Below are 15,754 nucleotides of genomic sequence, written 5' to 3' on the forward strand. Positions count from 1 at the left end.
CAAGCATTCTCCAGTTGCCCATTAGCTCCGATAGCAAGGAATTTCTTAACCTAGTTGTAGCTTCAACGGTACACAGGTAGCTTCAATGGCTATGGAGAATGGTTTCAATAGTGCATCACATTTGTGAGTTTTTTTAGGATATTTTCATATTTGATATGTTTTTATTCCTTTGTTCTTGACAAATCTGTGTTTGATTTTTTTAAATTTAAATATTATATTTTGTAAATTTAATTTTAATATTTGAAAATAATTTAAATTCAATATTTAATAAAATCCAAGGGTATTTTGGTCATATTGAAAAAGTATTTGATCAAAATTGGGCTAAGGATATTATTTTGTTCCATTTTACAAAATACTGAGTCTAAATTGTCATTTATCAAAATAGATAGTCTGATTGGTAACTTTTGCAAAACACAGGGTCTAAAATGACATTTACCCATATTTATTATATATGATGTCTATCAATTTTCATTTTTTATCATTAATATTAATTTGGCCAAAACTCCTTAAATTAATTAATTCAATTATTTTTAATTAGTTAAATTCAAAGTTTTTATATTCTTAATTTATTGAAATTTTTATTTTAAATTAACTGGATTTAAAAAATAATAATTTTTAATTCGTTTAAAATATTTAATAATTAAAAAGTTAAACTAATCAAGTGCAGTTATGTGGCGGCCACGCAACGTAAGTCCTGGTTAGACTTGGCAAAAGCTCACCAAATTTATAACAATAGCTATTTTTGCAACCAAAAATTTTAATTAGACATTTAAGTGTAACAAATCGAACTATATAAATATTTATGTGACAATTTTCATTTGAAAAAATAACACTAAATAAACACTCATAAATTTAGTCAATTTCTATTAAAAATTAGAAATAAAAAATACTTTGACATGTGTTTGTGGAGACGGATGCTCACTAAAATATTGAAATAAGAAGTTGTTAGCACTCCTCTAACATGCATATATTTTTTTAATTCTATAACTTTCATTTTATTTAGGACATATTTAATTTTAAGATACTTCACACTGCACACTTTTGTTAGAGCACTCCTAATGGATGAGGTAAAATGTTTAATTCTTTATAATATAGAGAAAAAATTGTTAAATAGTCTTCCAATTAGTAATGTAAAGTTATATTTTTTTACCTAAATGAATAATATTTCTCTATATGTAGTGAAATACTATTCATCAAGCTATAAATATTTTATTATTTTTTTTTATAAACTTTTGTATATATATGAGTGTGATATTATTATATTTAATTATTTTATTTCTTAAAATGAATAAAATATTTAAAAAATATATAATATTTAAATGATGTAGAGAAATATATAGAAAAGTTGATGTATGGTATAATATAAGACTTAGAGATAAAATAGAAAAATGTGTATTTTGATAATGTATTTTAAAAAATTGAGTAGAACATCCATTGAGAGTCCTCTTAGTAACAAGTTTTTTCTTAATATTGTATTTTATCATATATTAGATATTATAATTCTTTTTGTTCAATATTAGTATATGATATTAGTGTTTTTATTTTATGAAATATGAAAAAGAAACTGCACATGTCAATTGAAAATTCAAGCTAAATGGAAGTGAAGCCCAGGACCCATTCATATAGCAACAACTTGTACAAAACAAAATGGGAAAACATTGCTACATATGGGAAAATATCAAACCAAAATTATTAAACCAAGCTGATTGTCTTCCTTTTTTTTTTTATTGGATTGATTTCATGTTTGGACTGAATCCTCATTGGGGTTTACTTCTGCTGCTTCAGCTTTTGTTTTTGCTATTATCTCAGGGTTATTTTCTGCTAATAAAACTCCATTTTTCTTCATTGAAGCAGTTTTAATGAGGTGATTATAGCTTCCCTTCTCCTTGAATAACTGGGCAAAGTGGTGCTTGCAGTAAAGGATTCCATCCAAAGCAGCATAGGATGATGTTGACAGGAAGCAACCCCCATGATTGCACCTGAAGCATGACTTGTGGTAAAATTCTCCCTCCACAGTGACCTGTAAAACAAATGTCGCCCAGATGTTTGATAATTTGGCTCAATGGAAATTTTTTTTTATATATTCTCATAATTGGCTTGTATACTGAACTCCAAAGCCTGAAAATACAATTGGGATTGGATTATATCGTGCTGTTTGCCTACCTTTTCCAGTGGGTATACTGTTTTGCTGCAGACTGCACATTTGTCTTGAGTTCCAGAGAACATGGATGAGAGCTTGCTAGGGGCCCTGGCCTGTGAAAGTATGACATGAAAGATTTTGAGATATTGAATGAATATAGCATATTTATAGATTTCCCAGAAGGAAAGACCTATCATGCAAATGAGAATAAGCCAAGATGCATGTAAAGGATTTGGATGTACCAGTTGTTCGGTTGGTGGCTTTCCAGCTGATCAGACATGATGAAGAAACATTTGTTAGCAGAAATGAAGGAAATAAGATCTGTCAATCTTAAAAGGTGAAAGAGGGTATTCTTACATTGAAATTTCTTGGTGAAACTACCAGTTTTCCTGAAGAGTTGCTCAAAGTGAGGCTTGCAATACAAGACTCCATCCATAGAGGAGTAATTGCTTATCTGCATAAAGAAGATGCCATATATCAGATAAGTGCTTGATCATCATCATCATCATCATCATCATCTCAATATAATCACTACTTTACCCTTATCTTCTTTTACTTTAACTTTTGTGAGTTTCTCTTAAGATTGCCATGTGAATAACAGATTTCAAATCTGTTAAAAACTTTTTAGTTGGATAATATTGTCCCTTAAGGATCTTTCCTCTCCAAAAACAAGTAAAAGAAAAGAGCAACAAAAAGGCTTAATTATGATTGAAAACATACCACAAGAAGGCCAGTGCAGTGACTGCATTTGAAGCAAGTCTTGTGATAGATAACTCCATCAGCTGATAACATGTCAATGAAATGAACAGTCTTATCACAAGCCTTACATTTCTGTTGGGTTCCACTGAACGCCATTTTTTTGTGGTTTGTCTTTCTTTGTGCTGTTAAACCTCAGAAGCTCAACAGAGAAAGATCAATAATGATAATATAATATCAAAATACAAGAGATGATGAAACGTTCAGTGAGAAACCACAGGAGGAGTTCTTTCTCTCTATATCTCAGAAAATTGAGATATGATGATGAACTCTACAAAATTTAGCCACCCTTTGCCCTGTACTTGTACAGGTCAAGTTGAATAAAGATTAAAGGCTCAAAATGAAATAAATTAATGAGTGGAAAAGGTTAATGGTATTGTATTTTTAGGACACGTGATGGGGTTTCCATCTCTTTTGGAACATTTTTTTGGATAGTTTAAGGCAAAAAGACAAGTTAGAGAACCATATTAGTTGTTTGACCAGATCTTTAGAAATAATATAGAGGCTAAACCAATGTAACTGCCTTCCTTTTTTGGGGGTGATTTTCTCATATGCTTAATGGTAGTATATATTTAAGGTGAATGACCATTTATAGACCAGATAAGAAGCCAAAAAAATGGCTTAGGCATATATGTTGCTAACATATACAAATCACCAACTCAGATATGTGACAAAATCTTTAGTTTGTGAGCTATGAGTATATTGTTCATCTGGCCATATAGCCTATTATCTCGCAAATTTTGAAACAAAATTGCATGCCAGCACTATAGTGTCGAAATATAAACATTTAGGTGACGTTTGTTTCAGATATTAAAATTAGAATTAAGGAGTAATGATATATGTACTAAAAATATACACTCAAACATTACACACAGTGATGTGGCAGTTTAGCTTCGTTAATCACATTTATTAAAATTAAGACCCATTATTTTAAAAAGCAGTGACACGTCATTGTGTGTAATGTTTGAATGCATATTTTGGGTGAACATATCATTACTCTTAAAATAAATATAGTAATGAAATGAAATAAGAAAATATAGTAATGAAATGAAATAAGAATGATAATGATTAATGAGCATAATATTTTGTTGTTTGCGTGAATATATAAATTAATATTGGAATAAGTATTGTATTAAATTTTTCGTTATTTAAATTATAAAGAATAAATTATCCTTGGATAAGAATGGTTATTTCGTTTCATAAGCAATTCAAAAGTTCCTTTTATTTTTTTGAAAAATTATTCTAAAGTATATATGATCCAAACAGCTCCTAAAAGAAATATACTTTTAAAAGCAAATTTATTAAATTGTTCATTTTTTTTGTGGAAAAATAAACAAAGGTAAAGAAAATAAATGAAGGGAATGATTAAAAATATATCATTTTCTAATGTGAAAGGGCATATTTTTTTTTAAAAAAAATTATACAAGTTTAGTAAACATTTGAATAAGAAGTTAAAATAAAAAATAATGTTCATTTGTGAAAACTAGAAAGGGATGTGTTGTTTATTACACATGATGTCACATAAACATAACATGTACTTTAAAAGTGAAAACCAATATCCACGTTATACACAAAATTATATGAGAAGAGAAACAAGGTTTAAACATCCAAATCAAATAAAAGAAAGTTATTTAATTGATCACACACAACAAAACTAAACTTTAAAGAAGTTTGTTTAAGAACAAGTTTACTATTAGATTAGGCAGAGAAGCATGCAAAGAATTTCTTAGGTGAATAGCCAGAAGCTCTGAACTTTGCAGCAGTCTCTTCAACCTTGAGAAATTCTTCTTGTCTATTGGCTTCAACCAATGCCCTCTTTTCTTCTGCTACCTTGTGTAATTCCACCACTTTGTTCTTCATTTTCTCTGTGTATTCTGCCCTCTTCTTTTCAAACTTTTCCTGTTATATATTATTACTATTATTAAATAAAAAATATATCTTATAACACAAAATCAACATGCTTTTAGCTGATTTTGTAATTTTGTAATGAAATATTTGAGTCTTCTCATCTATTATCTACATACACTCAACATACCACAAAAACTTAATAATCATAATATTACAGAGTATGAAATGAATTCACTATTTAGAAAAAAATATTATAAAGTTTTGTAGAGTCCCACATCTGTGTGACATAAGAGTAGTTTGTTGTTTGTTCAATTATAAGATTGTTGTTTAATCAATGGCTAAATTTAGATTGAATAAGAAATATGTTTATTGTTATACTTTTTGGATGTAACTTACAGAAAATGAAATAAAAAAATCAAAGATGAAATACAGTATTTTATCTTCAAAATTTTAATAACCGAATTAACTCTAAATAATTACCGAATTAACTCTAAATAATTATGTATACCTCAATTTGTTTGAGTTCGGCCTCCACAGCCGCTCTCTTGCTATTCTCCCATGATTCAACAGCAGATAATTTTTTGTATGCCCTATAAACAAACCAAATTGTAATATCATTAAGATTAAAATAAATAACAGTTACTAATGCAAAATTAACAACAACAATCCATTAACTAAAATTATAGTATATTAAGGCCACATAATTGAATTCACATAACCCTTACTTGTTATCTGCCTTTGTCTTCTCACTATCTTCCCATGCTTTGATTAAGGCCAATCTTTTCTCTGTTTCTACTCTTGCAAGCACTGCATCTAAAAGGAGAAAAGACCAATTCTTATACATATGACCATGATATATATGTGTGTTTTTATTTAAAGAAAAAAAAAACACCAAAAATTGAAATCAATGAATGAATGGAAGAAAAACAAAGATCAAACATATACATACCCCTGTCAACTGCAACTTCTGTGTTTTTCTCAATAGGAGGATCAGCAATTTCTGTGATGATGAAAAACCAGTGTCAATGAAGAACAACAAATCACTCACCCACTTTTTGAGGGACAAGCTTTATTGCTAATTACCAAATAATACACTAGCACAAGTTTAATGGCTCTGATATCACAATTTATTATCACACAATATTTTTTTAACATATGCTATTATTTTTATCACCTAATTACAAAATGAGAAATGTTCTAAACTAGAAAAGCTTTATCTTTCAAGCATAGTAAACTTCTAAGCAATATCCTTTAAAAAAAATCTAAAAAAACAATTCTTCTAAGCAATAACATTAAAAATATTGTAATAATTTATTAAAAAAATATATAATAATAATAGATGAGGCATTAAATTAAACTATTTTTTTGACCAATATGATGCTGACACATGTCTCTTATTATGATTTTAGTCAAACTTAACACTTAACTTAATAGTAAGGAGTGAGACTTCAACAAATTCTTAACAGTAGTGAGTTTTGCTGTCAAATATTTTACATAGGAAGTTAAGCGTTACAAAATGAACTATTTAGGAGTTTCGCGGTAATTGTCCCTAATTATGATTATTGTATGCAAAAAGGAAAAACAAAACAAAAAAAATAAGTTCTGACATATGTGAGACAATGCACAACCAAATTACTAAAACAAGTGCAGCCCATCTTTATCTTTGATAAAGTCACTTTAGTTCTACTCAAATAATCACAGGGAAGCCTTATTCAGTGTGAGAATTTGGATCCAATTTTTGGAAAGAGATAAGAATCCTTTTCTTTTTCCTTGAGAATAAAAACCTTTTTCTTATAGTTCTTAACAAATCATCTTTATTCTCTCATTTCTATGCTCTTGGGCTCCACTCATAATTATGAGCTTATTTCACCTTATATTAATTTGAGAGAGAGCAACAAAATAATACTCATGAAAGCAATAATATCAGTAATAAGTAATTGATTCTGATTTCTACCTCAACGCAGTTTCAAAAATTTCTTTCTGGCCTCTCACTCAAATAAAAATTCAAACAATTACAAAAGAAATAAAAACAAAAACTTTTAAAACTAGATTCTTCCACCTTTTTGCAAAACAACAACAAACATCATATAAATATATATTTTAAAAAAAAAAAAGAAGAAGAAGAAGTTGCATGGAATTTCAGCTCAAAAATATAAAACCAAATGAATATATATATATATATATTATATGAACACACTGAGATTTTCTTAGAATAAAAATAAAACAAGAATAAAAAATGTGTACTTTGAACAATTGCAGGGGCAGGAAGAGGCTTCTCTGATGGAACTGGGCTCAAACTCTTCTCCTCAGAAGCACAAACATCCTTAGTGTTCTCAGCTTTTTCTTCTTCTTCTTCTTTCTTCTTCTTCTCCTCCTCCGCCGCTACCGGAGGTGGATTTTCCGGCGGTTGAGGCTCAGCCCTCTTGGCTTCTTCCTCAGCCATAACGTATTCTTTTAACTTAGCCACAGTTTTAAACACCCAACAAACAAATTAGAGAAAAAACGGCTTTGGTGGCTACACTTCTCAAGTAGGCTAGACTAGACCACTATAAGTACAGTGACCAAAAATTATAACCCAATTGAATTTGGAACCAAAACTATGTGTTGGAGAAATGAAATGATTGTTACTATGGAATTTTTAGTTAAGAGGAGATAGAAAGCTTGAACTAGAAAAGAAGGTTGTAGAGTAAGTAGAGCTGGTAATGTTGTTGGTGGTGGGTATAAAAGGAAACAGAAAAGTTGGATTGGGACAAAAAAAGAAATATATTTATATCAATATATGTTTTTGTGATCATAATTTATAATATATGGTCCTTCTTTAGACGTTTTTCTTTTCTTTCTTTCTTTCTCGTAAACAGCTAAAGCCAAAAGTCGGTCGCTTAATCAGTTTCTTTTGACCTTTAAATGAAGATTTTAATATGATGGATAAGTAAATTTAGAATAAAATGAACATCACTTTCTCTTCCTATTTTGCTGGTCCAATCATGGGCTGCTACGTGGCACTTCACGGTTGGTGCCAGCTCCTCCATGCTTAGGACATTCTATGATGAGTTGTCATCTTAGGGTAATGACTGTTGAGGTTCTATAGGTGGAATTATTTATTATAGAGTTAGTGTTACTTAAGAATTAGGATGATAAGTAAATTTAAATAAAAAAAAAGTATTTAATTAATCACATTTAAGGAGTATAAAATTCTATAAACTCCTAAATCACACAACCAATATTAAAGTTACAACTCATTAAAATGTATGACTATACATGTTACAAGGGTAAGGAGCTGAATAAGATTTTCCTTTATTAAATATTCAATTCAATCAATTGGGAAGGTATTATCCAATTTTCTAAAGATATCAAGATGCTAGACCATTCTTACCTTAGTTCTATTACGAGAGATATCATTGCCATTTTGTAATGAGTTTATCGTTGTTTTATTCAAATATTGATTTTGGGTCTCAAACAATATGGTCTATTCCTTAGCTAAGTTAGCTTTGTCTAAGGATGAGCATATGTTATAGCATCTAGGGCACATTAATTGTATTGACTCTTATATTCAAGCTGATGACTATTATCAATGATATCCCTTGACATTATTTTTCCTCTTGAACTTTTTCCCAAAAAAGTTTTACTCTTGAGGTTTTAACGAGCCCAAATCTTTTCTTTCAAAAAAAGAAATGGGATGAAGATTAGGTGGGGAATGCCTCTCTTGTCATCTTCCTTGTCCGATCCTCGTTTCTCATTTAAGCTTCTCTCATCTTCATCCCTGTCCTGCTTAATCTTGATTCTTGAGTAGGAGTAGTGATGAGAATCTTCATCAAGGAAGGGAATCTCGACAAAAAATCTATTTATATAAAACTAAATAAATAGAATTAATTAAAACTAGCACAACACAATAAATATATAGAGTAATTCCAAAATATGCACCCAAACATTACACACAGTGACATGTCACTGCTTTTTAAAACAGTGAGACTAAACTGCCACATCACTGTATGTAATATTTGATGTATATTTTGGGTGCACATATTATTACTCAAATATATACACACTAAGAACATAAATTTAAAACATAATGGTTGTGTTTGGTAAAATTTTTGTTTTTGAATTTTTTAAACACAAAAATGAAAATATTATTTTATTTTTGTTTTTTTATTTTTAAAAATTAAAAATATGTTTGGTAACTATTTTTGTTTTTGTTTTTAAAAACAAAAAATAATAAACGTGTTTGATAAATTTTATTTTTATTTTTTGTTTAATAATATAAGGTGTTGATTTGAAGAAGAGAAGAAAAAATGAAAACTGTTTAAGAAAATTTTGAAAGTGAAAATTTTTTATTTTCAAAATTTAATAAATTTTAGGTAAAATTTTAAAAACTAATAAATAAAAATAGAGTTATCAAACACATTTTATGTTTAATTTTTAAATTTCTAATTAATTAAATAAAAAACTATTTTTTTCAGTGTTACCAAACAGCCCCAATATGTATAAAATGTATGTATTTTATAAAAATTTAACTAGGACGGATATGGAGCGAGGAATGCCACCCCGACCCTGCACCATTAAGGATGGAAAATACCCCCATTTCCCGTTAGGACAAGAAGTTCTTGTCACATTAGAAGCAAGACCCTCTCCTGTCTCCATGGAAAAAAAATTGCTATTTTTTAACAGTGCGATGGACGAACTCAACATTATATGAGTCTCTTGGTATATATTAATGTGATATTGAGTAATGTTGAAGCCTTTTAACCTTATTATATTTTTCCTTCTATAGCGAAATTGGATGATTAGAAATATACATTATTATTTTATGAATAGAAAAAAAAGATAAAACTTGGTAATTTGGAGATATTGAATTTTATGGTGTCGTTGGATATTACAGTTCCTCAAGCGAAGTTTCCTCATTTGATAGCAACTTTAAACCACCCACTGTCACATAGTGTCAATATTCCAAATCATGGAATATCATACATTAAGAGAAAAATTATAATGGTGTGCTTTATAATGACATTATATATATATATTTATGTAAATAACACATACACAAAAAAGGAAAAGGAACTATGGTGTAATTTTCTTTGTGCCAATAGTGAAAGTTTTAGTACTACTCTTTCCATTATTGTAAAAGTCATTATGTTTCTTCTATTTGTTTTATTTATGTAAATCAATTATTACTCATCATTTCTGTGAGGGTTTACACATTTTTTGACCCTGTATTTTTTTTCATTATCTGTTTAGATCCTATGTTTTGACAAATTACTTTTTGGACTCTATGTGTTTGTAAAATGTTAAAATAGGACCCTAAAACCGATTTTGGTCAATATTTTCTCAACTAAAATCACAAATAATTTACCAAACTAACAATTCAGAACAAAAATAAAATTATTTTGCTTAAAAACCGTATTGTTATATTCAATTTTTTCTTCATCAAAATTGAGTTTAGGGTTCTATTTTAACAATTTTACAAAATATAGGGTCCAAAAAATAATTTGTCAAAACACAAAGTCCAAATAAGTAATGAAAAAACATACAAGGTCCAAAAAGGTATAAACAATTTCTTTAATATAAATTATAAATTTGGGACCCTTTGTTTGCACATACAAACGCAAGAGGATCCGAGTATAAAATATTAACTTATAGCTCTAATTGTTCATTAAACCTTTGGAAATTCTTTACTTATTTCTTATTATTCCTTGAATAAAATTCTTTTTAAGGAATAACCTTCTTAATTATTATATTTAATCGAATAAAACCACCTTATTCTATCAGCTGGCACATAATAAATCCTTAATGGGCTGAGTTAACCTGGCCCACGGAAAAAGGTAGGCCTGCTTAACCAGGTTGTACTTTACTTTTCAAGGCTGTTGTTGTAATGATGTACTGTTCATATTCAGTCACACGCTTTAAAAATCTGCAATTTTTCAATCAAGGAAAATAAACTTTTTCTTTTTTGCATTACATGTTACATATATTCATCTTAGAATGATCTTCAAAATTTATTTACAGTCCTCAATTCAATCCAACATAGCAACATACATGTATACTCTTGGAAAAAAAAAAGAGTATCGAACCTCATCACGAAAAAAAAGAGGAAACAACATCACCATAACCACTACCAAACAAATGACTAGCAAGGCTACCATTTGAGGTACAAATTTATATATGTATGTACAATTTTTACTTTAGGTTCGGTTTTTTTAGGGGATCATTATTTTTAGATTGATATGAATGATGAATAAATCTTTGTGCTGGACTAATTTCAATACTTTCAAATTAAATATACATAATAATAATTACCTTACTAGAAAGACAATAATCTTATAAAATACTAATTGATTTTAGACTTGAATATTTTTCTAAAATAATATATTCCTTCTAATTTGTAATAAAAATGTTTCCCCTAGATTTTTGTTTTGAGATTTTTTTTTAAAAATATGGCTTTTATGCCATTATTGTGCAAAAATATGAGGATTATATTTTTGCTTATTTGTATATGCAACCCACACCTAGACGCAAACCACCCTCCTCATCTCCATTTCCGTCGTTGATCTCGAGATCCATCGCCACCCCTCTACAACCTGACCCCGAACCTAGCACTCCAAGTCGAGAACCAAGAACTTGAAAGCTCCACCCTAGCCTCATCGTACCCAAGCGAGTCTCAACCTCGACTGCTGGCCATTCTTAGATCTGAATTTTTTTTCAAATTTGAATATTTTTCTATTTTCAAGGTGATGCAAGGAGGTCGTTGGAGTGAAGGGTCGGCAATGAGAGGCATACGATGGCTAGGGTGCTTGGTGAGGGAAGAGAAGAAGATGGGAGAGAGAGAAAGGGAGTGGATCTTTTTTTTTCTCTCTATCTTCAGGTTTGTGGTAATTGGTTACCTTCCCGTTCTTTGTGTGTATATTTGTGGGGGCAACTAGTTACCTTCACGTTCTGATGTGTGTATATTTTTGAGTTCTTTATGGTAACTGGTTACCTATGTTGCTAAAATCATAGTTACTTATTCCTCCTTTTTAAATGAATTGTTCTTCTTTTTTCCATCAAATTTGATGTTTCTTTTCATATTTAATATGAGTAACCTATCACCGCTCTTATGGTAACTGGTTATCCCTCTTATGGCAAAATGTTACTTCTCTCAGGGTAGCTAGTTACCCCTCCTGACACATGTTATTTAACCTAGCTCTAAGATTTTTTTTTTTACAGAATTGTTAAACATCAATCATGCAATTGGTTACCTTATCCAGGATTTAAAAAAATAAATGTGCAATCTAAAAAAAATGTTTATAATAAATAAAAAATAATAATTAATACAATTCAAGGAATGACTTGGAAGGCTAAGGTGTGAGCTTTCATAAGGATATGAAGATCGTTGATTTTGACTAAAAGACTCAAGGACACTTGATAGGCTACGAGAGGTAATCTCTATTCCTTATATATGTTAATTTAATATATCTATATATGTGTAACGCCCTGCTACTTAGGGTCCGTTTCCAAGTGTGTTTAAAATCAGTGATGGACTTGCTAAACAAGTCATTTGGACTAAACGTGTGATTAAACCACTAAAGGTTTAGGTATTAAAAACTTTTGGTTAAGTCATAAACATTTCCATTAGATCAAAAGCATGTTCTTTACACGGGATCCCAAAAACATCAGTTTAAAAACTGGTTATAACATTCAAGTTACATAATAAGCCGACCTAGGCGGCAAAAGTTAGGTTTAACCCTAGTTTCCTTGAGCATCTCGGCCGTGGTGGTCGAGCGGACCGCATATGTACATGTCACTGCTATTTCCCTCCGACTCATGGCTGGTTGAGCTTCTCTTTATCTTTACATGTACCACAAAGCACCTGTGAGCCAAAAGACTCAGCAAGAAAACATATTAAATAATTCACAGAGTAATATATCTGTCGAACAATAATAACTAAATTAGGTGTATTCATTATACAAATCAGCAACCATAGGGTCACACAAGTGCGTGGCGCATTTCCTTTCAATTTGTTGGCATCCGAGCCAGTCAAGTGCGTGTTGCACTCCCAGGGTGGCCCAGCCATGGTGGCTTGCATTCCACGTGCACAATGCCAATCTCAGCTTATAAACTGAGTCCTTCAAGTCCTTGACTTATAAGTCAAGCCTTACATGCCCTCGACTTGTAAGTCAAAGCTTTACGACCCTCGACTTATAAGACGAGTCTCTCAAAGTCCAATATTCCCTCGACTAATAAGTCGATCCCCAATTAACATCCTGACAATCCTCTGGTTTATAAACCGGGCTATCTAGTCACAACAGACAATCACTTATTTCATTTAACATACATACCTACAGTCACAATGCATTATAATACACTCAAACAACAATCATAGGCATAACCATAATTATGCGCATTCCAATGTGCTTAACTAGATATTCACAAATATAATTCTAATCATGCTCATTAACAGGGCCAAAGCCTTAATCATGTTTATATTTAACCATTGAACTAAGCCCTAATCACGCATTCACATGCTGGGTGCAGTTTTCGTACATTCGATCCGAATGCAAGTTACTAGCAACACCCTTAGAGTACGATCCCTCATTTGAGCCCTTAGTGTAGACCTAGTCACAACCATAATAAGGATTCCATCAACAACAGGAGAATAAAAGCTTCCAGACCAAATCCTAGCCTCCGGGACGTCGAATTCCACTCAACAAGGAAGTAGAATCGATCCCGAGCTCAAAAGGTTAAGTTCCCAACCTAAAAATCTCATTAGGGCCAAAATTCCCCTTAAGGGTCGCGGCCCGCCTCTAATCAGAGGCTCGGCCTCCTTGATCTCCAGACACGCGTCGCGGCCCGCCCCTTGCCTCTGAGCCAACCTGGCTCCCATTTTCCTTAGAGGGTCGCGACTCACCAAGAACAGAGTCGCGGCCCAGCCCCTCGAACCCAGAATTTCTGAGTTTTTCTTTAGCCGAACCCAACCAGAAACAACCTAATTATACACCAAATCTTCCAACTCAATTCACACAATCAACACAACCCTTTCTAGCAACAAAACCCAACTAATTACCAGATTAAAACTCATCAATAATCTCAAAACTCATCCTTCCAACTATCAAGCATGCAAAATACCATAGCTCTCAATAAATTAACAGAACTAACATAAGAACTTCAGTTTAAAACCCTTAACTGTATGACTCAAGTTTTAATCTGCTCCTAACAATTCCCTGGTTTCAAGCCTCCCTTCCAAGCCAATTCTCTTTCAATTTGACTCAACCCACCAAAACTCCAAGAGGTGAAGAATAGAACGTAAGAGAGAAGGAGTGAGATGTTGAAATTCTTCTTTCCTTAAGTTTTCTAAGTCATCTAAGGGGTTCCCAGCCAACCAAGTCCTAAACTTGGACAAAAATGACCAAATTGTCCCTTTGCCCTTAACCTATTCATCAAATGCTCTCAAGGGAAATTTTGCCATTTGTCTTATACCCTGCTATTCACAATTTACGTCCTATAATTCCCATTACTTCCAATATTCTCACATGATTACCAAATAATTTCCCATTACCCACTAAATCCCGGTAATATACTAAATTACTAAAATACCCCCAAGCTCACCTCGAGCTGGGTATTAAACCCCGTTGTGACTCTTCCGCTAACTTGCTCATCAGGATCGTCTCATGCCGAGTAACCATAATATATCCACATAATAATGTGGTCTTAATTACACAAAAACATATTTGCATTTATACTTTGAACGGGTCAAATTACTAAAATACCATTCTTATAAGAAACGAGCCACATACACATATTTAATAATTCTAACATGCAAGCATAATTATATTATAATATAATTCATATAATAACATTATAATATAATTCATATAATAACATAATTATTGCCTCCCGACCCCCTAATCCAGGCACTAAGCCACATTAGGAAATTTGGGATGTTACAATATGTATGATTATGACTAGTATTAGTAATTTTTTAAAATCCCCTCCCTATACATTCTGCTGCGTATTTTGATATTTTTCTAATTTTATACCAACACCAAAAACATTCCAAACCAAATCTCCTTTGATGATTTCTTCCTTCAAGCTTCAGTCCTTATTGAGATAATGTGGAGAGAAAGGAATGGAATCGCCCACAGTCTCCCAGCCAAGTCTTTTCCCACCCTCCGCACTCTCTTTAACGAGAGACTCATAGAAGGAAGGTTATCATCTGAGCCTAGTCCTCACGAGGCCCCCAATTGGCTTCCACCCCCCGGGTTGGCATTGTATCACAATTGATATTGCCATCTCGGACAAAGGTACCATATTATCAGCAGTGAGCCGAGACAACTCAGGAGAAATTACCTCCATCATTATAAAAAAAGTGCTAGTATCAGATCCTTTACCTGGAGAAGGTATGTGTAACGCCCCAACTCCAGGGACCGCTACAGTGCACATTGCAAACAGTGCTAAACTCGCTAATCGAGTCATTTGGCCATAAACGTGTAACTAAGTGTGATTAGCGGTTTAGGGGTTAAAAACTTTGGTTAAGATATAACGTTTCACTAGAACGTTTACTGTATACATTGGGATCCCAAAAATATAATTTCAGAGTTTATTACAAAAGATTATTTACAACAAGCCGTACTAAGCGGCAAAACAGGGTTCAGCCCTAGTTCCACTTTCAAACCTCGCCCAAGTATTGGTCGAGCAGCTGCATATGTACACATCATCACCTAAGCTCTCCAACTCAAGGATGGTCCAGCTTCCTTTTGCCTCTACCTGCACCACAAAGCACCCGTGAGCCGAAGCCCAGCAAGAAAACTCATATGCTCATAAACAGTCATATCATGATATCAAATCATATCTGGCATGCCTAGCATTCATAGCTCTACTCAGCATGCAAATGAATTCAAACAGATGCTGGGGTATCCAGGATAAGAAATCCTGGCCTTCTGATTGGAGGACTATCAAGTCAATCCTAATCAGATGAGTGTCGTAACACTAAAGGTTCCGATAAACCATGCTGAGTGACCAACAAGCAAGCCACTAGGGGCC

At 31.9% G+C, this 15,754-nt stretch overlaps 2 protein-coding genes across 2 annotated transcripts; both read right to left on the minus strand.

Moving 5' to 3' along the window:
* Positions 1–1,577: 1,577 nt before the first annotated feature.
* On the minus strand, positions 1,578–3,868 carry LOC133778379 (LIM domain-containing protein WLIM2a-like). The gene is made up of 5 exons (XM_062218276.1): positions 2,861–3,868; positions 2,498–2,594; positions 2,383–2,408; positions 2,164–2,253; positions 1,578–2,020 (listed from the first exon to the last, which is right to left on the minus strand). The coding sequence occupies exons 1-5, from the start codon at positions 2,993–2,995 to the stop codon at positions 1,739–1,741; spliced, it is 630 nt and encodes a 209-aa protein (XP_062074260.1). The 5' UTR covers positions 2,996–3,868; the 3' UTR covers positions 1,578–1,738.
* Positions 3,869–4,413: 545 nt separating this feature from the next.
* Positions 4,414–7,433, minus strand: LOC133778380 (remorin-like). Its single transcript, XM_062218277.1, has 5 exons — positions 6,989–7,433; positions 5,694–5,744; positions 5,470–5,557; positions 5,253–5,334; positions 4,414–4,795 (listed from the first exon to the last, which is right to left on the minus strand). Exons 1-5 carry the CDS (start codon positions 7,185–7,187, stop codon positions 4,595–4,597), a joined length of 621 nt encoding a protein of 206 aa, XP_062074261.1. The 5' UTR covers positions 7,188–7,433; the 3' UTR covers positions 4,414–4,594.
* Positions 7,434–15,754: the final 8,321 nt, after the last annotated feature.

Source organism: Humulus lupulus, chromosome 5 (assembly GCF_963169125.1).
Source record: "Humulus lupulus chromosome 5, drHumLupu1.1, whole genome shotgun sequence".
NCBI classification, from domain to species: domain Eukaryota; kingdom Viridiplantae; phylum Streptophyta; class Magnoliopsida; order Rosales; family Cannabaceae; genus Humulus; species Humulus lupulus.

Coding starts and splice junctions, on each gene's coding strand:
- LOC133778380 (XM_062218277.1), bottom strand. CDS start 7,187: ATGGCTGAGGAAGAAGCCAAGAGGGCTGAGCCTCAACCGCCGGAAAAT. Junction 5,558..5,693: donor AGAAGTTGCAGTTGACAGGG/GTATGTATATGT, acceptor TTCTCCTTTTAG/ATGCAGTGCTTGCAAGAGTA. Junction 4,796..5,252: donor CCGAACTCAAACAAATTGAG/GTATACATAATT, acceptor AATATATAACAG/GAAAAGTTTGAAAAGAAGAG.
- LOC133778379 (XM_062218276.1), bottom strand. CDS start 2,995: ATGGCGTTCAGTGGAACCCAACAGAAATGTAAGGCTTGTGATAAGACT. Junction 2,595..2,860: donor ACTGCACTGGCCTTCTTGTG/GTATGTTTTCAA, acceptor TTCTTTATGCAG/ATAAGCAATTACTCCTCTAT. Junction 2,021..2,163: donor CAGTATACCCACTGGAAAAG/GTAGGCAAACAG, acceptor TTTGTTTTACAG/GTCACTGTGGAGGGAGAATT.